The sequence below is a fragment of the Cervus canadensis genome, chromosome 3 (genome assembly GCF_019320065.1).
Source record: "Cervus canadensis isolate Bull #8, Minnesota chromosome 3, ASM1932006v1, whole genome shotgun sequence".
In the NCBI taxonomy this organism is placed as follows: domain Eukaryota; kingdom Metazoa; phylum Chordata; class Mammalia; order Artiodactyla; family Cervidae; genus Cervus; species Cervus canadensis.
The window spans coordinates 30,480,376-30,505,049 of record NC_057388.1 but is presented as its reverse complement, the minus strand read 5'-3'; the positions used below and the strand labels follow the sequence as shown (position 1 = coordinate 30,505,049).

The window sequence follows — 24,674 nt, the reverse complement described above, 5'->3', positions numbered from 1 at the left end:
AGGGCGTTACATGAAAGAGGGCAAAGCCAAGGAAGCAAACAAAACCGAAGCAATGCTGGAGACCACAGATGGACATTTCCCTCTCATTCTAATCACTTAACATAATTTGAGCACTTTTTAAACCCTGGGGAAGTGGTTGATTTCTGATATTCAAGTTAAAGGAGATAGATACATAGCAGACTGTTCCGCTTAAGAACAGCGATATGGAGGTAAGTGAATGGGGATCAGACTTAAAGAAAAAGAAGGATCTTTGCAGATACAGAACCATGGTAAAACCATCAGAGAGAGAACAGATTGTAACTGAGCCTTAAATCTGTCCTTATTCTCTTAATACAACTCCCTACAGGATGTCAGAACATTGCCTTGCTGAAAGAGGAGCTCATAATTGCTGAAGAATTTATTTCTAATAGGATGTATTTTGAGTTCTTTGATCCATAAACACATCATGGTATAAACATTATACAGCATTATATTAATTTTTTGGAGGATTTGTTCCATTTGTTAGAATGTACAAGCAGAGGTCAAGCCCTGCTCACGTATGAGCATGTATTCTTTCACGCCCTCATGACATTTAAAACTACTTCAACAATAACCAGTTACCAAACCATGGCATGGCCCAATGAAATTTACATGATTACTTCCTAAAGAATAAATTTAAACAGAACTTTACAGTGATAAAACGGTAATACATTATTAAAGTTTCTCCCTCCAAAAAATGTAAATCTCCAACTAGCCAGTTATAACCCTTGACCAGAAAATTATTTTTGAGAAATGTGCTTCAATGGTTGAATATACATGTCTCCCACTTTATGAGCTGATGTGATGTGAAAGTACCACTAGGCATAAATTATACATGATTACATTTAAGGAACTTTAATGCTTTTGACTCACACTTTGTTTTGCCTTTATGTCAGTTCTTGCTTACCGAGACTAACGTAGAAATCACTGGGATATGCTGTGTCCCAAGAAGCCAGAGGAAACTTTTGCACAGGAAGAAGCAAGAAGGAAGAAAATCACTTAGATGCCAGAAAAGATAAATGAAAAAAAGAAGGGGGTAAGGAAGGAGGAGAAGCAAACACTACTCCTTTTGCATAGGCTTTTTGATTAGCTTGTCAACAAAAATGTCACATGTACAAAATCAGATATTAAAAGCATCAATTCATTAAAAACTCTAGTATCAAAACAGTAAAGTAGGATTTCCTAAAAGGGGTCAAACTTACATAACAAAACACTGACAGTTAGAAAAAACTATTCTTCTTAAGTAATATGAACACATTTATCAATGATGCAAATAGCCACCTACGAGAGCAAGGAAAAATTTCTGCTGTGTGTGTGTGTGTTAGTCACTCAGCTGTGTCCGACTCTGCAACCCCATGGACTGTAGCCCTCCAGGCTCCTCTGTCCATGGGGTTTTCCAGGAAAGAATACTGCTGTGGATAGCTACTCTCTTCTCCAGGGGATCTTCCCGACCCAGGGATCAAACCCAGGTCCCCTGCATTCCAAGCAAATTCTTCACCGTCTCAGCCACCAGGGAAGCCACACTGTATACTACTGAATTAAATTCACTTTAAATTCTGAGAGAATTTGAGAGATCCTACTATACCTGCTAATTTGAAGAGAAAATCAGAGTAAGACCTTAACTCCTATCTATGTGGAAGCAGCAAAGGGAAGGGTAAGAACTAGAAGGAAAACTGAAGAATTATATTCGGTCTAAGAATAGCTTTAATAATTCTATTATTAAAGTCACTAAGTCATATTTGACTCTTCTGCCATCCCATGGACTATAGTCCACCAGGCTCCTCTGTCCACTGGATTCTCTAGGCAAGAATACTGGAATGGGCTGTCATTTCCTTCTCCAGGGGATCTTCCTGATCCACGGATCGAACATGTGTGTCTCACATTTCCTGAATTGGCTGGTGGATTCTTTACCACTGAGTCACCTTGGAAGCCTCTTAATAATTTTACTTCCAAATTAAATCCCAAATCCAGGGACTTATCATCCTTCTTCTGGACCACTTCAATGGTCTTCTGAGTAGTTCAAATTTTTGACAGCTCTCATCCATTCACTGGACCAATTACAGACAGAGAAGTGATTTTAAAACATCAAGTAGACAGTCATTCCCTTGTTTAAATCCCTCAACTGCTGCCCTGTGCCCTTGGAGTTAAATCCTGACTCCTTACCAGGACATGCAAGTCCCCATGTTCTGGCCCCCACCCACCCTCAACAGCCCCTCTTCACCTCAATCTCCTCTCACTCAACCGAGCTCCAGTCACACAAGCCTTAGGATATTTTCTAGAATATACCAAAGTCTCTGCCATCTGGAAGACTCTTGTGTCCCTACCCTACCACAGCAGGCTTTTTCTCTTCCCTCAAGTACCAGCCTCCAGGACACCTCAAATGTCCAACACGCGTGCCTTCCCTGACCGCCATGGCTAAAGCAGACTTGTCCTGCTCACTCTCAACAGCACATTCTTTGATTCCTTCAAAACATGTTTAAACAGTTCATGGTCTAGTTCATGCCTCTGACGGTTTCTTTCTTCCTTCCTGCTCTCCTCCCTCCCTTTTTTTTTCCACCTCATGATTTTGACCAGGGATCATATGAGGGCAAAAAGGCAAAGTAGCATATCAAGCTGTCGAAAGACATATAGACTTCCTATAACTCATAGCCTGAGGAAATGTGCTAATTCTTTTACAAGGTTCACATCAACAGGGAAGGTAAGTGTAGTGTTCTAAATACAAACTGATGAAGCATTAGGAATTATCTGAAAAGTGAAACAGAGGAATATGATTATGACCTGAAACTTCCTTTTTTTAGGTCACAATTGCACTCATCTCACACACTAGTAAAGTAATGCTCAAAATTCTCCAAGCCAGGCTTCAGCAATACGTGAACCGAGAACTTCCAGATGTTCAAGCTGGTTTTAGAAAAGACACAGGAACCAGAGATCAAATTGCCAACATCCGCTGGATCATCGAAAAAGCAAGAGAGTTCCAGAAAAAACATCTATTTCTGCTTTATTGACTATGCCAAAGCCTTCGACTGTGTGGATCACAATAAACTGTGGAAAATTCTGAAGGAGATGGGAATACCAGACCACCTGACCTGCCTCTTGAGAAACCTGTATGCAGGTCAGGAAGCAACAGTTAGAACTGGACATGGAACAACAGACTGGTTCCAAATAGGAAAAGGACTACGTCAAGGCTGTATATTGTCATCCTGATTATTTAATGTATATGCAGAATACATCATGAGAAACGCTGGGCTGGAGGAAGCACAAGCTGGAATCAAGACTGCCGGGAGAAATATCAATAACCTCAGATATGCAGATGACACCACCTTTATGGCAGAAAGTGAAGAGGAACTAAGAAGCCTCTTGATGAAAGTGAAAAAGGAGAGTGAAAAAGTTGGCTTAAAGCTCATCATTCAGAAAACTAAGATCATGGCATCTGGTCCCACCACCTCATGGGAAATAGATGGGGAAACAGTGCAAACAGTGTCAGACTTTATTTTTTCAGGCTCCAAAATCACTGCAGATGGTGACTGCAGCCATGAAATTAAAAGACGCTTACTCCTTGGAAGCAAAGTGATGACCAACCTAGATAGCATATTAAAAAGCAGACGTTACTTTGCCAACAAAGGTCCGTCTGGTCAAGGCTATGGTTTGCCAGTGGTCATGTATGGATGTGAGAGTTGGACTGTGAAGAAAGCTGAGCGCCAAAAAATTGATGCTTTTGAACTATGGTGTTGGAGAAGACTCTTGAGAGTCCCTTGGAGAGCAAGGAGATCCAATCAGTCCATCCTGAAGGAGATAAGTCCTGGGTCTTCACTGGAAGGACTGATGCTGAAACTGAAACTCCAATACTTTGGCCACCTCATGCGAAGAGTTGACTCATTGGAAAAGACCCTGATGCTGGGAGGGATTGGGGGCAGGAGGAGAAGGGGACAACAGAGGATGAGATGGCTGGATGGCATCACTGACTCGATAGGCATGAGTTTGAGTAAACTCCGGGAGTTTGTGATGGACAGGGAGGCCTGGTGTGCTGCGATTCATGGGGTCGCAAAGAGTCGGACAAGACTGAGCAACTGAACTGAACTGAACTGTTTAAAAAACTTTTACATTTACTTTTTGAATAATCATAATAAGAAACAGTTAATAGAAATAGCTTTTCAAGGAAATTCTGATATGAATACCAAACAACATCAGCTAATGCATAAGTAAAATTAAAACTGAATAAAATTCAGAAAAGTATTTCTGTCATATTCTGGAAGGTTTTACATAATTATATCCATATTTTGAGAAAACATTTCTAAATTTTAACAGACAATTGATTTTTAAGCTTTTTGATGTTAAAAAAAAAAAATCCAGTGAGGTCTACTTTGGTTTTGAACGTTTATTTTAATTTTTGAAGACCTGGTTACTCATTTGTATCAACTTGAAAAAAAAAATACTGCTTAACTGAATCAGCTTAATATCAGAATTAAAACTCTATAAAAATGCCAGCATTTAATAAATGAATAATGCTAGAATGTATAAAGTAATCAGCCTGAGCACTGATTTAAAAAGATATTTTTCTTTCTATTTTTTATTCAAAGATTGGAGAAGGAAATGGCAACCCACTCCAGTATTCTTGCCTGGAAAATTCCAAGGACAGAGGAGCCTGGCAGGCTATAGTCCATGGGGTCGCAAAGAGTCGGACACGACTGGGCGACTTTCTCTCACTGCCAATACACAAGTGAAAACCCAGAGCCTAGCACGGTGCTTGGCATGTGGTAGATGCTGGATAAATTTGCCAAGTGAACTGAACATTCAAGAAATGGCCAAGCTGGAGAGAACCTTAGGCCATCAGGTTGTAGTCTTGAGTCTACTCCTGATATTCATGAAAAACTAATTTCCAATAATTCCCAATTTTCTAGAGGACCTTTCAAAGACAGAATCCAGTAAACAACATCTTCTGAAGAAGTAATTCTACACATAAAATGAATCTTTGAATATAACTGTGTAAGCCCATATGCTTGTTAAAAAATTAATCACTATCTTCTCTAAAAAACAAAACAAAAAAAAATCTGTACCTAATTATTTAGATCACTCCATTAAAAAATACTTTTAATTCCTTTAAACTTTCAGTGAACTAAAATAAGATTTATCTAAGTTTTGAATATTGGACTTAACACCTTTCCCTTCTTACACCCAGGTTATATATCATTACAATTTTTCATTGCTAACAATATCTTCTAAAATTATCATGTTCTTCAAATTTTCGATGCCATTAATCTAAGAAGTATTATAATCATGTTCTTTTATGCAACATTAATAAAGGAGTTTAACAGAACACTCCGTATACAGCAGGGACCCAAAAGGCTCCAGCCTCAATATAATAAGCGTGTGCACCATGGAAAGTGCCAGCAGGGGAACCTGCTTGTCTCAACCTTGACAACAGATGAAGGGTGGGGGGAAAAAACATGTCCCCTGGGAACTGGAACCATAAAAGGCAATGCTTATACCAGTCTGAAAAATACAAATTCACCAGTGTGGTTCAAAAACTCCTAGACCAAGAATATAATGTACATGGGCTCAGGTTAATAGTGCCCCCAGTGAGTGGCAGAAGCAAACACAAATCCTTCCTGCAAGAACTCAGCTTCTCAATCCAGACCCACAGCAACTGTAAGATGGCTCTGATTGTAGGATTTGTCTCAAATTCAGAGATGATGAATTGCAAGAGAAAAATGTGTATCCTAGAATTGACGGAATACTACATGTTCTCTAACTGTTCACTGCTGTCCACAGGAATGCCATTTTTACCCCTGGACTGGGTACCCAGAGGCCTGCCCGTACACTGTCGGTCTGCAGATCTTATTACACTGTTACTGGGATTGCTGTGTAGACAATCATATGCTCTATAGAGAATGACAGTTTTGATTTTTGTTTACCAACCTAATAATTTTTCTTTTTTATTCTTATGATTCTTACTCTTATTTTTTCCTTAATTTTATTATCTTGTACCAGTACAACCCTAAATAGAAATGATGCCAGCAGACATATTTATTTCGTTATTTTAAAGGAATGCTATTAACATTTTACCATTTAATAAAATTTCCTGTGGGTATCTGGTACATACTCTTTATTATTTTTTCTTTCTTTTTTTTTTTTTCTTTCCCTTTTTTCTCTTTATTAAATTAAGAAAGTTTTTGTCATGAATCATCTGTAATTAATACTTTTGCCTTATCCATCAAAACAAAATGTCTTTCTTCCAATCTACTAGTGTGGTTAAATATATTCATGGATTTCCTAAGTTAAATCATCTTTGCACTTATGGGATCAAGCCATCAGGTTCAGAAATTTTTTTAATCTGATGATAGTTTTCACACTGATTCATTTAGCAAATAATTTATCTAGGCTTTCTGCATCTATGTTTTAGATGAAACTGTCTTATAATTTTCCTTTCTCATATACCTGCTATCTTGTTATGATGTCAAGGTTGTACTAGCCTCATAAAATGAACTCACAACTTCATATATATATGTTTTTTTCATTCTCTCAAACAATCTCTGTAAGATGGGGTCATCTCTTTCTGGAAGTTTTGGTAAAATCTGTCTGGAAAATTATCTGGACCTGGTGGTTTTTGCATGTTTATGCATGTATGTACATGAAAGGCAAAAGACAGAGATTTTAAACTGGATTCAATTCCTTTAATGATTATGATTTTACTCAAATTTCATCTTAAGTGAGAATTTTAACATATATTTTTCTGGGACATCATCTATCTCATCAGGGATTTTTAATTACTGGTATAAAACTGTAATTCTTTTTTTTTTTTTAACTGTAATTCTTAAAATAATTTTTTAAAAATCTGTAGCAACATTTTTCCTTGTACACTTTCATTTTGTTCCTGATTAAACCTGTAAAATACTACTTCATTATTTATCCATATTTTCATAAAAATTAGTTTATGGTATTTTGTCAAACCTTTGCTTCTTTATTTTTATTTTCTATTAAAATGTTTTGCTCTTAATCCAGTTATTCTTTTTCGAACTTCTTAATGTGGCTGCTTAGTTCATGAATTTTCAGCAATTTTTAAATTTCTTCTACCAAACACCCTAGTGATACCACTGGACTTGGATTCATTTTTAATGTGAAACCCTCAGCTTTAGGAAGAGAGAGCTCCCTGGTCCTCAGAGTATTATAAATTCAGACTCTAACAGCACCTGAGGGTAAGGCTTGCAATTTTGATTTCTATGGAGAGATGCTTTCGCTCGGTGCAATAACTAGGCATAATCAGATAAGATTTGTCACCCCATGTTGGTAAACAGATTCTTTTTCTGGTACACCTCTCCATTGAGAAAAACTGGAAACGAATGCCAAGTTCAAAATTTCATTCTGTGTCTACTCAGACATTTATTCAGAAAGTACTTTGCTGAATAAACTCTTGAAACAGTACCCCCGCCATGACTCTAACGGAGTATTTAACTTCCTCAGACAATATTTACCCCAACTGGTACATCAGATATGTTATTGACCTGTGGCTGTTTGTATCTGTCCCCCCCCACCCCACCACCAGAATTTAAGCTCCAAGAGAAGAGGGCCTTCATTTGACCGGTTATTTGCAAGGCAATGAAGCAAGACTTCCCATTTTTTAGTCAGACTCATGTTAAGGCAAAAGCAAAAACCTTAGCAAAAACAGATAGAGAACAGATATTGCTTTCCTCTGAACTATGATAGGTACAGAGCCATCACAAATTCTCTCAGAGGATATCTTTATGGGTATGAAATATATCATATGAGAAAAGTATACTGCAAACACAGTATGAACAGTTTAAAGAATAGACAGTGAGCACTCGTGTAAGCACACCTGAGGTCACGAAATGAAACAAGGTCAGAATCAAGATGCCCCCACCATGTGCCCCGCTTTTCTCACCAGCCCCTCACCTCCCCCAGAAGTGACCATTATTTTCACTTAATGACCCCATCCATCTACCACAAAATACTCATTCTTAGAGAATCAAGAATTAACTTGATGGAGAAAAATTATCATCAGAGATATTATGTTTCAGCCTTAAGAAACTATTTATCTCACTACCCACCTAGGAGACTCTAGAAAACACTTTGAATTAGCAGATATAAGAAGAATTACAACAATTAGAATGACAACTTTTCCAGAATATTAACTATGCTGTAATATACCCAAGAAGCTATTTCAGGAAACATATACATCAGAGAACACCCTTACAATCATCACCATCAACCTGAAGGGCATTTAAGATGACAGAATTTAACAGCTCTACCAACTTAAAAAAGGAGACTCAAACCTTTCAAGTTCTTTCTTTTGTCCTCCAAATGCAATCACAGTTCTAATAGCCGCTAAGACCTCTTCAGCTACTGCTCCAGCTTTTGCATATGCCAAAAGTTCTTTATCAGTAAATGAAGACAGTATCTGTTTAAAAATGCAATTGCAGATAATTTAAATTTTTTAACAAGTTAATTTTACCTTGTACACAAATGCTGCTGTCCATAGAATACTGTACTGTATGTAAATTTTTTACTCGTCTTTGGTTATGAAGTCCTCTTTTTTAGTATACATATTGTAGACATTTCTTTCTGGACGGAGATGGTATATAATAAAACAAAATTTCAACTTTCTCACTATACCCCATGGGTTCTCATACAAATAAATAAATCTGGGACTTTGGGGAAGATTTTAAATCTTAAAAACAAGTGTATACTATAAACATCAATAAATACATCAAAAAATGGGGCAGTATATCAAAAAAATAGGTGCATTCAACATAGCAATTGCTAATTCTGAAATACCAAGGTAGGAGGCTAGGAGAACACAGGGGACCAAGCACTGTGTAGTGACAGGACCTCAAGAAGGTTTCAAATGGCAGGGAGGCAGGGTTCCTTTTACTAGGGTTTCTGAGCATGACATTATGCCACCATGGAGGTCTCTTTTATGGATGCTCTTTGATTTTTCTGTTTGGTCCCTGAACATCTGTTCTGTGGAAGGAACAGTGCCGGGTCCCTTATATACACAGGATCTCCTTCACCGATTCTTCTCAAATGTACCAAGAAGTAGGCATTATTTTCCCTGCTCAATACATGAGGAAATGGAATGAGAAAGAGGTCAAGTCATTTGCTAATAAGTGAAATATCCAGGATTTAAGGCTTCACAGCATGAATCAATGGCCACTAGAGTGAATCTCTCTCTAAAACCAGCCACTGACATGTGTGGAATCCCAGAGGGCCCTGTGATTAAAATTGAATCAGCTGGCATGGGCAAAGGACTACTATTGTTACCTGAAATGATTGACTAGTCAACCATCTAAATATTGCAAGAATTCAAATAAAATTCTGAGTAAATATATTATACTCTTTCAATAAATAATTTATAGCATCTGTGGACTCATTTGTATAAGTAACAACAGTCTATTCCTGCTTGTCATAAAAAGTTCAAAGTTGTTTTGATTTTAAGAGTGCATTTCTTCCTCTGCTGCGTGCAAAAGTAAAAGGAGCTACGACAGATGTAGGAATGGGTGGGTGAAGGCAAACGAACCTTTATTAACCAGGTTCTATGTGCAGATGTTGTACTGTATACACCTTCTTTGGGACCCCAAACAACCACCAACTGATGCTCTAGACCTTCCTGACCTCTCCAAATGACCTGCCCAGGGCTGCCCTATCACATCTGCCACAACTGCTCACAGCGCTGGGCCCGAACCAGGGAGATCACTGTCATCCCTGAACAAACAGGTCTGCATCAGGCAAGAGGCGCATACAATACAGTTTAGCTCTGTTTCTCTGCTCTTGTTGAAAACCTCAACCATCAACCACCCAGAAGCAGCTGACAACAGGAAGATCAGCAGAACTATTTTTGAATGAGGAGTTTCAAAACATGTCATTCTAATTTATTGTTGAAATATCAAGTACCATTCCAACTGATTCAATAAGCCTGGCTTCTCTATGACCTTCCAGAATGATAAGCATATCCTTAGGCAAGACTACAGTAGAATGTTCATGAAGTGTTTTGTTTTTTAACAGATCATGTCTGTTGAAAGAAAAAAAACACTTTCAAATACTCTCAGGGATGTGAAAAGTCAACTTTACTGTTCCTCTAATATAAAATAACAGGATGGTGATACTTCCATTATTACAATCACCCACCTAAACGATATCAAATTTCAACTAACTCATCCCTTCTTCCAAAGGCTGCTAATTTTGTTTAAACAAAGCCTAATTGTACTAGTGCCAGACACATGAAATTGTTATTCCTCTAAGTTAAAAGCTAATACAGGCCACTTTATATTGTTCAAACTAATACATTCAGAAGGAATAGTTTTGACCACGACAGATGTTCTGGCCTTCTTCTTTGTCCCTTTTTTCCAGTTCTCAGTGTAGGTTTTTATTTCATTTTGTTTGGGATAATTTATACATGCTTTATTTTTTTAAACTTGTTATTCTGAGATAATTGTAGACACAAAGGCAGTTCTAAGGAAGACAGTCAGATCCCATAAACCCTTTATCTGGTCTTCCCCAAACAACAACATCTCCAACATCTCTTCAGAACAAGATCCCAGCCAAAAATTCAACACTTAACATTAATTCAATGTTATTCAGATTTACATGCACTCGTGTGTGTGTGTGTTCAGTTCCAAGCAATGTTATCACGTTAGATTCTTGTGACGACAGTCACAATACAGAACAACTCCATCACCAGGCCCCCTCAGTCCTACTCTTTGTAGCCACGGCCACCTCCTTTCCTACTCCTCACTTCTCCTCCCCTCCACACCATCCCTAACACCTGAAAACCACTAAAGTGTTCTGCCTGTTATATTGTCATTTCAAAAATATTATATAAATGGAGCATAAGGCATGTGACCTTCTGGGACTGGCCTTTTTCACCAAGTGCAAATCTCTAGAGACTCATCCAGGTTGTGTGTGTATCAGTGCTACTTTCCCTTTTATCACTGGATGCACCACAGCTGCTCAACCAGTGACCCGCTCAAGGGCATCTGGGGTTGTTTCAGTTTGGGGCTACTGCTCATACGGCTGCTATGAACGCCTGAATACAGATTGGGTGAATACATGAACTTAATTTCTCTTAGATAAATGTCCAATACAACTGCTGGATTGTATGGTAATTGCATGTTTAGTTTTATAAGACATCGCAAGCTATTTTTTCAGGTTGAACACCATTTTACATTCCCACCAATAATACATGAGTGACCCGGTTTCTCTGCATCTCAGCAGCATTTGGGGTTTCACTTTTATTTTAGCCATGTTGGTAGATGTATAATGGGATCTTGTTGCAGTTTAATTTGCTTTTCACTGATGACTAATGCTGTTAAACAACCTTTCATGTGCTGACCTACCACCTGTATAACCTCTCTGATGACGTTTGTTTATCTCTTCTGCCCATTCTCTAACTGGTTCATTTGGGGTTTTTTTCTCCCTTAATATATATATTTTTTATTGATGTATAGCTGACTTACGTGTCTCAGGTACACAGCAAGGTGATTCAGTTATACGTAAACACATTATTCTTCAGATTATTTTCCATTACAGCTTATTACAAGATATTGACTATAGTTCCCTGTGCTATACAGTTAACCTCTGTTGCTTGTGGCATATCTATTTTTTAATTAGAAATCTAGCATTCTATTTATATGAAATCAAACAAGTGGAATCAAAATGTCACAAATTTTTTTCAGTTAGGCAAAAGTTTATAAGTTTTCTAAAAAGCATATATTATACATACTATTTATATATATGTAGACAAAAGCTTTTCTACTATGCTCGATAAAGGCTTGAGAAAGAACATCAAAAAAAAAAAAAGAGAGAGATGGAGAAATTGGAAAACATAAACTAAATGAAATGCCAGCACTGAATAAGAAATAGAAAAGTGAAACAAACTAAGTAAAATTAAAGATCATTATACAGTCCAGTTGTTTTGAAACATGGTTGCTTATTAGAAATGTATCTGGAACTCTGGAGGAAAAAAGCAATACGTGGGCATTTGTATTTTTCAAAAAATCCCAAGACAATTCTAATATGTATATGGATTTTAAAAAGTAATTACAGATTTTTCTATTAAATAGTAGTTTTGGTGATTTTTTTTTTAACTATCAAATTTTGAGAGTTCCTTATATATTAGATAAAGACTAACCCTTTGTCAAGACATGTGACTTGCATGTTACTTTTTCCCAGCTTGTAGCTTGTGTTTTCATATCATTTACATGGTTTTCACAGCGCAAGAGTTCCTGCTTTGGGGGAAAGCAGATAAAGCCTTCCTTCTTCTAGGGGAGATTATATAAAATTGGTGTCAATTCCTCTCTAAAACGTCTGGTAAAGTTTTCCAGTAAATGTTGTCTGTGCCTGGAGAATTCTTTTTGAGGAGCTCAGAACTTACAGAATAGATTTCTTTAATCACTATTTCATCTTAGTTGTTCTGGATATCACAATATTCACAGGTGACATAAAAATCTACTGGTATCAACATTTTACCACTTATAATTTTGGGTTCAATCACCAAATAGGATTTAGAAATCTCCTGGGAAAAGAAAGGCCCAAATTCCTGCTCTTTCTGTTGTTCCTTTTCCCTTCCTGATGCTCCCTCCAATATATCTTGTATCACTTTCCTTCTGTTTGAAGAACTTCATTTAGCCAGTCTTTAATAGGCGGTATGCTAATGGACACTTCCTCTACAGTCTTCCATGATCTGGGAATGTTTTTATCTCCCCCATCATTCCTAAAAAATACTTTAACCAAGTATCCACAGTTGACAGGTCTTTAAGCACTTGAAAAATAATTTGCCACTTCCTTCTGGTCTTTATGGTTTCAGATAAGAAATACATTGTCATTCAAATTGGTGTTCCCCGGAGAAGGCGATGGCAACCCACTCCAGTATTCTTGCCTGGAAAATCCCATGGATGGAGGAGCCTGGTTGGCTGCAGTCCATGGGGTCGCTAAGAGTTGGACACGACTGACCGACTTCACTTTCAGTTTTCACTTTCATGCATTGGAGAAGGAAATGGCAACCCACTCCAGTGTTCTTGCCTGGAGAATCCCAGGGACGGGGGAGCCTGGTGGGCAAAAAAAAAAAAAAAAAAAAAAATTGGTGTTCCCTATAGGTAATGTGCTGTCCATCTTTAGCCAATTTCAACTTTTTCCTTTGTCTTTACTTTTCAATGACTTAACTATGATGTGCTTCAGCATGGATTTCTTTGGGTTTACCTTGTTTGAGGTTAGCTTAGCTTCTCGGACCTGAAGGTTTGTCTTTCACAAACCTTGGACATTCTCAGCAGTTATTTCTTCCAATAATCCTTCAGCCTTACTTCTCTCCTTTCGTTTGGGACTCTGATGGTCGCAAATGTTCTACATTGTCCCTGAGGCACTTTTCATTTTCTGTTTCATGGTGGGTGACTTGCATCGTTCTATTTCCAGGTCCACTGACTCTATCCTGTCATCTCCACTCAACGAGATTAAGCCCCTCCATCATGACTTTTGTTCTACTGCTGCACCTTTCAGTTATCTAATTTCATTCTGTCCTTTTTTCTTAATTTGTTTCACTGCTGATATTTTCTATTTCCTTTCGTTTTAAGATAATTTGTAATTGATTAGTGAAGCATTTTCCTGATGACTCTTCCAAAATCCATGCCAAACAATACTGACATATGAATTATATCAGCACTTGTCAGTTAAGTGTTTTTTCTCATTCAAGTTGTGATTTTCATAGTTCTTGGTATGACAAGTGGTCTTTTTTTAACTATATTCTGGGCGTGGTGTCTGTTATGTTAGGACATTCTGGGTCCTATTTAAAGTCTTTTATTTTAGCAAGCAGTTTCCCTTTTGGGATTTAGCATATAATTCTTAACCTACTTCTGTGAATTGTGGGTCAAGCAGCAGTTTTACATTCCAAGTGTTTGTGGTATTATTTTCGTCAGCATGGTTTGTCTGCAGTTGCTGGGACCCCTGCTTCTGCTACCTGAGAGAGTGAAAGTGGTTCTTAAGGTTGGACCACCTCAAGTAGGAGTAGGATAGGGTAGTTTCCCCTCCCCTTGCCCCCTAGCTGACCCAGTGTCTCTGGGCGGGGTTAGAGAATTGCGTGAAGAGATCAAAACAGGCTTTCTGGAGTAGGAAACTTGCTGGGGCCAAGCCTCTTCTGGTTCTGCCTTCTTGCCCTGGTGCCTCTGAGTTACAGAAGAGAGCCTCAGGATCACACGGACAAAGCAGCTTCCTCCACCAGGCCTCATTTCTTTTTTAATAAGACTGACAACCAGACAATTAACCTAGATGTCCATCAGCAGACGAATGAATAAGAAAGCTGTGGTACATATACATGATGGAATATTACTCAGCCTTTAAAAAGAATACATTTGAATCAGTTCTAATGAGGTGGATGAAACTGGAGCCTATTATACAGAGTGAAGTAAGCCAGAAAGAAAAACACCCATATACTATATTAACGCATATATATGTAATTTAGAAAGATGGTAACAATAACCCTGTATGTGAGATAGCAAAAGAGACACAGATGTATAGAACAGTCTTGTGGACTCTGTGGGAGAGGGCAAGGGTGGGATGAGCTGGGAGAATGGCATTGGAACATGTATATTATCATATGTGAAATGAATCGCCAGTCCAGGTTCAAAGTATGATACAGGGAGCTCGGGGCTGGTGAACTGGGATGACCCAGAGGGATGGGATGGGGAGGGAGGTGGGAGGGGGGTTCAGGATGGGGAACACATGTAAACCCGTGGCGGATTCATGTCAATGTATGGCAAAACCACTACAATATTGTAAAGTAACTAGCCTCCAATTAAAATAAATAAATTTATATTAAAAATATTAAATAGTATCTGAAGTAATGCACAATTATTAAAAGATTAACTTACTGTTTTTCCCCCTAACTTAACTAGAACAAACATCAATACATTTTAGAACAGTTTTTCAGCAAATACCGATATGAAGAATCTGCCACCTGACTTGTCTAACGTGCCAGTAAACAGAAAAATCAATTAACACAAAGGCTTTTGCCAAATATTTCAACAGATGCCGTTTAGCCACCAAGAACACCATTCAAACATTGTGTTAGTCTGAACAATAAATTAATAAGAGTTCTCAGAACTTCAATTTCTTCCTCTGTTAAATGAGATGATGTCTACACTTTACAAGAACATGTATTTCATGCCTTTGAGGAAGAAAATAATATGATAGAATGAGGGGGAAAATATTCTGTAATAGTCTACAAACTTCTACTTCATATGTAGAAAATACTATAGCTAAATATTGCAAAAAGTGTAACTAACATTTACTAATTTGGGGGGAGATTAAGATATGTTGTTATTTTATACTCTAAAATTTCCTGGGATTTTTTTAACCTAAAAAAAGTTGAATCTGGGTAACAAGGTTCTATTGTATAGCACAGGAAATGGTATTCAATAACCTGTAATAAACCATAATGGAAAAGAATATGAAAAATAATGTGTGTATATATATATATCTGAATTACTTTGCTGAGCAACAGAAATTAACACAACATTGTAAACTAATGGCATTTCAACAAATTTTTTAAAAAAGAGAAAAAAATATGTATTTGCCTGACACAGTAGATACTTTAAAAAATGGCAGTTACTGTTTATAATAGCAAAATATCCATCCTACGGGGTTAAATTTTTTAAATTTCTTAATGCAGTCTGATTTGTTTTGTGTTAGGCTTGGGTTTGCTTGGTCCTCCATTATTTTACATCCTTTTGCCATGTGAATGTGTAGTGCTGTCTCTAATTTCTCTTTTTCTCTAAAAACTACATACGAGGCCAATCTCTCCACAGCCACCTACACTTACACAAAATCAATTTAGAATGAACACCACACCCAGTCTCAACAGAAAGGCCTCCGTGCAGAGACGGGGAGGGCCATTTGCATTGCTTTGCTTTCGTGACAGGGAACTGCAGACCTCAGAAGCACATGCATAAGGGGCTAGAAAATACCTTTTTAAAAAATTGTCTTCACACCAATGGACTTAAGTATGTATAAACACAGAGCCATTTATAATGCTGACAAAACTGTTCTGCCAACAAAATAAATAAAATCTACAAAAACACTGACATCAATAATGGTAACTGGATGGGACTTACGTGCTAGTCACTGAACGTGAAGCTCTCCTTGTGAACGTGGAACTGTCTACCAGGGAACACAGCTCTCCGAGAGCTGAGCGTGCCTTTGGCACGAAGGGAGAGAAGGAGATGGGAGAGCTCCATCGTTCCCTTCGCCCATAACAGCACAGAGTCTGGGTGGGGACACCTCAGTGACCTCACACCTGCCTATCCCCACTGATGTGAACAGAAGATTTAACACCAAGATTTATCAGAAGATTTAACAACAGTGTCAGGGCCATCATGTGACAAAAACAGCCTTCTACTGGAGGAGATGTGGGGTGTTTTTTGAGGGTGGAGACAGTTTAATAGCCTGGATTCACAGGCTTCACACCTACCTTTGCCCAGATAGCAGCTGACAGGCCAACAACAGGACTGATGGACAGAATCACAAGGGTGAGCTTCCAACCTTTTGTAAATCCTACTACAAAACCAGTGAAGAATGTTGCTATTGCCTGAAAGAGCATTCCAATTTTGTCACCAATTCCTTCATTAATTTTGGAGACGTCACTGAAAGAAGAGTGTTAGAAATAAACATCAGGATTATGAACACCAGAACTTTCCTCCTGAATCTAGCTGAGCGTGTGTGTGTGTGTGTGTGTGTGTGTGTGTGTGTGTGTGTGTGTGTGTGTGTGTTTTTCAGTGTGGGGTAAGTCAGCTTACACCCAGGATTTTCCTTGGGAACGTCCCAGGCAAGCACCATGCCGCCCTAAGCTCACTCCCACAGGGTGTCTCGGGCCTGGCACGTCCAGCCCCTCACTCACTGCCGGTCGTGCGGGACCTCTTCATGCCCTGCCAGGGTTCTGGGAACGAAAAGACGCGTGAGGCACGGTCAAGACTCAGAAGGCATTTAGCTTCAGAATTACTTCTGAGGGATGGGCGCTACCTCCAGGGATTACCTCCTGACAGATTTTATGACCTCGTTTCCATTTTAAAAGAATAAGAAGCACACGTCAGAGTTCAACACACACCCAGCTACTTACTCTGTGAGCCGGGTGTTAAGTTCTCCAACGTCATGCACGTCAAACCAGCCTATCTCCTGTCGCATGATGGCATGAAAAAACTGTTTTCTGATTCTGTGTACTTGTCTTCCAGCGGCCAGACACCAGAACGAGACCTGGATGTAAGCAGCAATAAGCACGCCAGCGCCGATTCCGGAGTAATAGTAGGCGTACCTGGAAAACGACGGGACAGCTGCACGCGCGCCGCTTTCCCGTCAGCGCGCCTGCGCCCAGCGGACCACGCGCCCTGGCTTGTCAGTCACCCGGCAATCCTGCCCGGCCTCAGAGCAGAGCTGAGGGGCAGCATCCAACTACGGCCACCCCGGTAGGTGTCATGGTGAAGAGTGTGCTTGCTGTTTGGGCTCAAATCCCAGTTCTTAACTGCTAGACAGGCTGACTTCACCTTTCGAAGTCCCAGTTTCCTAACTGGCAAAATGGAGATAAGAACTGTAACACAGTGGGACTTCCCTGGCGGTCCAGCAGTTAAGACTTCATGCTTCCATTGCCAAGGGCATGGGTTCAATCCCTGATTGGGGAACTAAGATCCCGTATACCTCGTAACATGGCCAAGAAAAAGAACTGTAACACAGTAATATATAAAAACACTTGCGTCTGCGCCTGGCACACAACTAGCATGTAGAGAATGCCAGTTCTTGTGAAAGACGTGAGTGGTGCCTAAAAGCATCACAGCATTAGGTAAGGTCTACCAGTGTCATCCTGCATACCTGGGTTACCCCTGTATCAGCTGATGAACACTTGGGATGGTTTCTGCACACTGGGGAATGGAAAGAAGTGACAGAACTTGCTAGAAAATGAAACCAAGAGATGGGAATGGTCACCTGACCTTTTGGGTTATTAATCTGCCAAGAGACAACTGAGAATAAAAATTGCTTTTATATCATCTGCCCAACTGGCCATCATGAGTTATCCTGAAATGCTTAATGAATCAAGTAGCAGGCCCTCCAGTTTAAAGGGTTTAACAATAAAAAAAACATGAGCATCTTCTAAAACCAGACCCTTGAACTAGAAATGCCAAATTTGTATTTCCTTATCTGAGTCTTCATACAGAAAAAAGCAAACTCATGTGCTTCACTAAGCAATTACTTTTCAGGTAAAAACAAACATTCAAAAATGAAATACAGGATTCCAATATTCCCACTTTTAAAAGTTCACAACTTGGCCACCCTCAAAGAAAAACCTTGTATGAATCATACAGAAACTATAAAAATGGTGATGTAACAACCAGATAGTTGCTGATGTCGATGCTCACAGCCTGATGGAAACGTATCTTCCCTAAGTTATACCTGGTAATGTACAATGTATTTATCAGGGAGGACAGAATTAGAATACTAAATTTTAGTTAATAGATAACTCAATATTTATTATCCAAGTGTTAATGATACAGCAAGAGATAGCTAAAAACAAGTTCCTCATTAACAAGTGGGACGTGTGCTTTGAAAATGAGCTAATGTATTGTAAGCCACCAGTCTATGTTTACTCAGAAAGAAATACCTGTATTTAAGCATTTATAAGATGATTACGGGCTTCCCAGGCGGTTCAAATGGTAAAGAGTCCACCTGCTATGCAGGAAGGCTAGGTTCGATCCCTGGGTTGGGAAGATTCCCTGGAGAAGGTAACAACTACCCACTCCAGTGTTCTGGCCTGGAGAATTCCACAGAGGAGCCTGGCAGGTTACAGTCCATGGGGTCACAAAGAGTTGGACATGACTGAGAAACTTTCACTTTCAAGATGATTATAAGGCACTGTTTTTCATCATATGAAAAAAGTGCCTCTCCATAAGAGTATCTGGAGGTGTTTGTTTCTCAACTTTCAAAATATGGTCAAATTTGTCCATTTTCTTCAAACCTACGAGAGTACTTACAGGATAATGTGAAATCATTTTCTTCTGAATCACCAACTCATGCCTTTAGACATGTTTTATAAGGTGTTCTGAGAGCAAACTTCAAGGTAAGTAAATCATTAATGAAAGCTTCCAAAGCAATTTAAGGTTAAAAGGACTATATTTATTCTGGAATGCCTTGTCTCATTGTTCAGAATAAGATGTTATATTTTAAAAAATCCTGTTAACTGATCTCATTATATCATAACTAAAGCTATCCAAGAAGCAAACTAATAATACAAAGCCATTGCAAATAATGTGATTCTTAACTGCATTTTACATAAGCTCACTTTGAACCCCTCTAATTTCCCTGCAGATGATATTCTATATTTACCAATGCATACATCAGTCTGATCCAGGCTTAACCTTCACTTTAGAGTGTCTTAGGCAGCAAATTCTTTTCTTGAAGAAAAAGACCTATACTGTATCCTCCTAAAAAAATAACAATGATGGTGCTCCCCTCAAAACTTTGAATCTTTACCATAATAGTGCAAAATTTTAAACCGTATCACAATTGGATTAAGACAAAAAGGCTTAGCAATAGTAGAAAAATGTCTACTTACGTGGTCATTTCCTTCTCCAGCTTGTTGCCATAATCTGTTTTGTCTATAGTACCTAGTTCACCACAAAACAAACATACACTGTTATGTCTCTTTATTTTCCATTAAAAATATGCATATAAATAGAATGTCCTCCACAGTCCAGTATTAATAATCTGCTTTCCAATGCAGGGGACATGGGTTCAATCCCTGGTCAAGGAACTAAGATCCCATATGCTGTGCATGACAACTAAGCCCTCATGCCCTGGAGCATGCATGCCACAACTGGAGAAGCCCATGCACCCCAACAGGAAAAGCCCACGCACCCCCAAAAAAATCCCACATGCCACAACTAAGACCCGACACAGACAAATGAGGAACTTTCAAAAAGATAAGCATGTAAAAATGAATCAAACTTGTGTCACTTAACAACTTACACAAAAATAGGTCAAACTAATTTTATCTATAAGCGTCAGGGCATCTGTGCAAATCCTTTACTACTGGCTGTGTGCAACCACACACACACTAAATTCAGTGAAGCTTATTTGCAAGAAGAAAGCTGCAGTGATTAAGGAGGAGTCTGTCAACAGAGATACTAGTGTCCCTGGATTAAAATGTTTTATGAAATACCACTCCAAGATGACATGGAGAAAAATCTTTTCTGCGGGCTTTGTCCTGATAAATATCAGTGCAGACTTGACCCTAAACCATTTAGTATTTCAAACTGAACATCACATTTCTTCAGTTTTTATTTTAAAAATTTAAGATACAAAGAATGTAATAAACACCAGTGAGCTCATTATGCAGTATTAGCAAATGTTAACATTTTAGGACAAGGTACATTAAAACTCTAACACCTCGCTCCAAACACACACACACACACACTTGTGTGCATGCACTAGCCATTGTTCATATTCTGGTGTGAATTTTTCTTCAGATTTTATTTTCTATATGCAAGTATACACATACATCAATACACGCACATGCTTATTTTAAAGGACAGAACCACAGTTCACATTCAGTGGCCAATTTTCCATGTCCGTGTGTGGGTATATGGGGCCTCCCCGGTGGCTTAGTTAGTAATGAATATGTCTGCAATGTGGGAGACATGCGTTTGATCCCTGGGTTGGGAAGAGCCCCTGGAGAAGGGAACGGCTACCCACTCCAGTATTCTGGTCTGGACAATTCCATAGAAAGAGGAGACCGGCAGGCTATAGTCCATGGGGTTGCAAAGAGTAAGACCTGACTGAGTGACTTTCGCATGTGTATATGTATGTGTATCTTTGTTTTTTCAAAGTTGCATCTATTTCTGTTGCTTCCAGTCTTACTGTTACATGCAATGCTGCATTAAACATACCTGTTCACATATATTATATATGGTGAATATTTTTGGAGGATACATTATCATAATCAAGATGGCTGGATCAATTCAGGGAGCACACTTTAAATCTTATAGTCATTTCAAAAGTTACAATGCAACATAAGAGGGCCTAGTTCAGGTGAGTGTGCTCTTGACAGGTATGGGAAACAAGAGGAAAAGTTTTTCTGGCACAGAGGACAACATTGCATGTGTGAAGAATGAGTAAGCTGCTTTGGCAGGAGTATGGGTGTGTTGTGTGGATGGAAGGAGGTGGATACATGGTTGAAAACATCATCTAGGCTCCCAGGTATGGGATATAAAAACTTGTAGACATTATGAGTGTATATATATATATATGTACATGTATATGTGTGTGTATATATGTGCACATATATATACTTTTCTTCAGATTCTCCAACATACTGAGTGGAGTTCCCTGGGCTACACAGTAGATCCTTGTTGGTTTTCTATTTTATATACACTAGTGCACATATGATAATCCCAACCTCCTAATTAATCCCTCCCCAACAAGAAAAGTCAAATGTTTAAGTGTAGCTTTTATTTTAATAAAATACTTGCTTAGATTCTTGACCACGTTCTCCTCTGGCTTCCAGAACCTCATTCTCCTGGTCCTCCCATAACGCCGATCCCTCTCGCTTGGTCTCATCCACCAGTTCCTCACGCCCTCGTGTCCCTCCGTGCTGCTGCCTCGCAGAAGGCTGCACTCACCCCCAGGGTGGGCTCTACACTCGTGCCGCTTCAGTGACCCCCGATCTGTCTGGGAGCCGCTCAAACCCTCTCCTTCCTCACAGCCAGTGTCTGCCTCAGGTCCCATCACCTCTCACATCTGCTCCAACAAGAGCCTCCTACCTGGCTTTTCTAATCCCATCAAGTCTTTATCTTGCCACCAGATCTTCTTTTGGGGAACAAAAATATTGCCCCTGTTAATAACCTTAAATGACAGTCCACTGAATAAAGGACAAAGTCCAAGAGCCGTAACATGCCCTATTAGTCCCTTTGCAATCTTACCACAATAAGCCACACAATGACTTTGCAGTTTTTTTATCCCCACCCTTTCTCCTCATCCAGTAGTAGGGCACTGTGCAGTCACCATCTTGGGTTGGGGGTCGGGGGCGAGGATACCACAGCATAAAAGGAAGCAGTGCCCAAGTCTGCTTGATCATCATGTTCCTGAAGCCTTTGCCCTTGGGATTGGAGAGGAAACTGGGCACGACAAAAGATGTTGCTTAAATTTCACGAGACTAAACGCTGTCCTTTGAGACTAAAAGCTACTTTCCACATACTGAGATGAGATGGAGAGGAGAAGTGCTGGCGGTTTTCCTCCTCTAAGCCCTTATTCATTCTCCTCTCTCTACCTGGACTGCCTTTTCCTAGTCTTTCTCCTGGAAAAGACTGGGCCTTCATGCATGAGCTCAGTATGACCTCTTCCCAAGTGGCTTATCTCCAGCAGGGTGACTCACAGGGTTCCAGATTAATCGACACACGATTCACTAAGTCAACCCTAGAACAGACACGCCACTGTTTACATCCACCTCCTCCTCCCATCTCCACTGCTGCGAGCGCCTAGAGAACACGACTGTGTCACTTACCTTTGTGCCCTTGGCGCACACCCTGCTGCTCTGTCTGCTGCCCTGAGCCTGTTCCCAAGATGCTCAGAGATCTCACAGAGCCAGCAACACGCGGACCATTGATAAGAATATTCCAACAATCACTCTATTTTGTACATGTGTCTTGCATATTGTAGGGTTAAACACAGATACAGCAGACCACCACCTTACTACCTGGGGGAAGGAAGGCCTTTTCTAAAACCAAGCAAGACTGCAAAGAAATCTACAACTAAACAGGCTTCTGCCTGCAATGCAGGAGACCACCTGCAGGAGACTCAGGATCGATTCCTGGGTCAGGAAGTTCCCCTGGAGAAGGAAATGGCAACCCACTCCAGTATTCTTGTCTGGGAAATCCCGTGGACAAAGGAGCCTGGAGGGCTACATTCCGTGGGGTTAGGGTTACAAGAGTCAGACACGACTTAATGACTAAACCACCAAACAGTGTCTAGCACCACAACTAAAGACTTCATACCATTTTGGAATCACATTTAATTACATTTTTATCTGACCCAAATATCTCAATAAGTTTAGTAGTTTTAACTACTGAACACTTAATAGTATAAATAACAAGTATGTCACATGGATACACTTGTGATTTCCTAACTGGTAAAATCAGATTATGTTATAAAGGTGTTTTCAAGCCATACTGCACATCACGCACTGTTCTAGATACTGTGGGCACAACCCAGAGCCAGAGTGCCGCTTTTTCTAATCTCACTGGATTTCTGTGCGAGTAGGAAATCCTTTCACCATCAGACCCCAAACTCCATGTGATAGGGTACCACTGCTGAAACATTAAGATAGTTAACCTAAGATAGGAACTTTTTTTCTGTTATACCTTTCTTCCCATTTGAGAAGCTGTAATAGCCTGGCAGGCTGCAGTCCACAGGGGTCGCAAAGAGTCAGTCATGACTGTGTGACTGAACTGAACTGAACAAACAAGTCAATTAATAAATCAACAAGATAAGTGTAATAACTCATAAAAGGGAAATAAAGCAGTGATGCTACAGTAACTTTGGAGTGGACTAGGGAGAAACAGAAATTCTTTCTGAGGGAGAAATGAATGATAAGAAGCTGGGGCAGGTTCTACATGGCCCACAGCCAGGAAGGAAATGAGAGCATTCGTGGAACAGTGAGAAGGTCACTGTGGCTGGGCTGTACTCAGAAAGTAATAAGCAATGAGACTGACGAGGCAGGAGGCAGCCAGATCAGGTGGGCCAGGTAGGCCAATGGAAGACGTATTTACTCCAGGCTACAGAAAACCATCAAGGACAGATATGACCTGCCATATGTTTGTAAAAGCTCATTCTTAGGGACTTCCCTGGTGGTGCAGTGGCTAGGACTCAGCAATCCCAATGCAGGAAGCAATCACTGGTCAAGGAACTAGTTCTCACATGCAGTAACTAAGAGTTAGCATGTTGCAACTAAAATCCAGAACAGCCAAACAAAATTTTTTCAAAAAAATTTTTAAAGCTCATCATGAGAGTGTGTGGAGAACTGGATACTAGTGGGTGGGGGTGAGTGGAAGCACAGAGAGGAATTGGGAAGAAAAGGATGAGTCGGCACAGGCTGCAGCCGGGACATATGTGGTGGCAACATATGCAGCGACTTCAGTACTGCTGCCAGGCGGTAGGAGAGACAATTAGCAGAGATCCTCCCCTCCACCACTTTCAGCCAAGGAAGGCTCTCTTTGAGCTGTTTTCCCCAGGCACCATCTATGACAGACATCATTCACACAGGAAGATTCTCTGATTAAAGACATGAGTAAACCACTGCCTTCAGGCCCTGTCAGGTCCGTTCTAGCTCAAGAACGCTATGACTCAATTTTTCCCGTCATCTTGTGCAGGAAGCTCCATCAGACACAAGCAAGACGAACTTGGACCTTCTGCTTAGATGGTCACTCCCCTCTGGCACTTGCCTGCCACTCAGGGTGGCCGGGCTCATCGCAGGTGACCGAGGCGACTCTGGGAGCCACAGTCCCTCCCGGCTGAAGAGCGGTACCTCGGGGCTGCCCTGCCTGATACACTAATATGTAAGTCCACAGGATGGCTTCTTAGGGAGAGAAAAGACCAAATGAAAAGTTGGGTTTGAAGCGTTT

General features: G+C 39.8%; 1 protein-coding gene across 1 annotated transcript in view; it reads right to left on the bottom strand.

Moving 5' to 3' along the window:
• LOC122438222 (ATP-dependent translocase ABCB1-like) overlaps positions 1 to 24,674 on the bottom strand; it is a 114,321-nt gene that overhangs the window by 46,423 nt on the left and 43,224 nt on the right. The window contains exons 5-8 of the mRNA XM_043462856.1: positions 19,613 to 19,664; positions 17,132 to 17,323; positions 16,487 to 16,658; positions 8,307 to 8,431 (exon numbers count right to left, since the gene is read on the bottom strand). Of these exons, the coding sequence (XP_043318791.1) occupies positions 8,307 to 8,431; positions 16,487 to 16,658; positions 17,132 to 17,323; positions 19,613 to 19,664 (541 nt within the window). The remainder of the gene's footprint in view (positions 1 to 8,306; positions 8,432 to 16,486; positions 16,659 to 17,131; positions 17,324 to 19,612; positions 19,665 to 24,674) is intronic.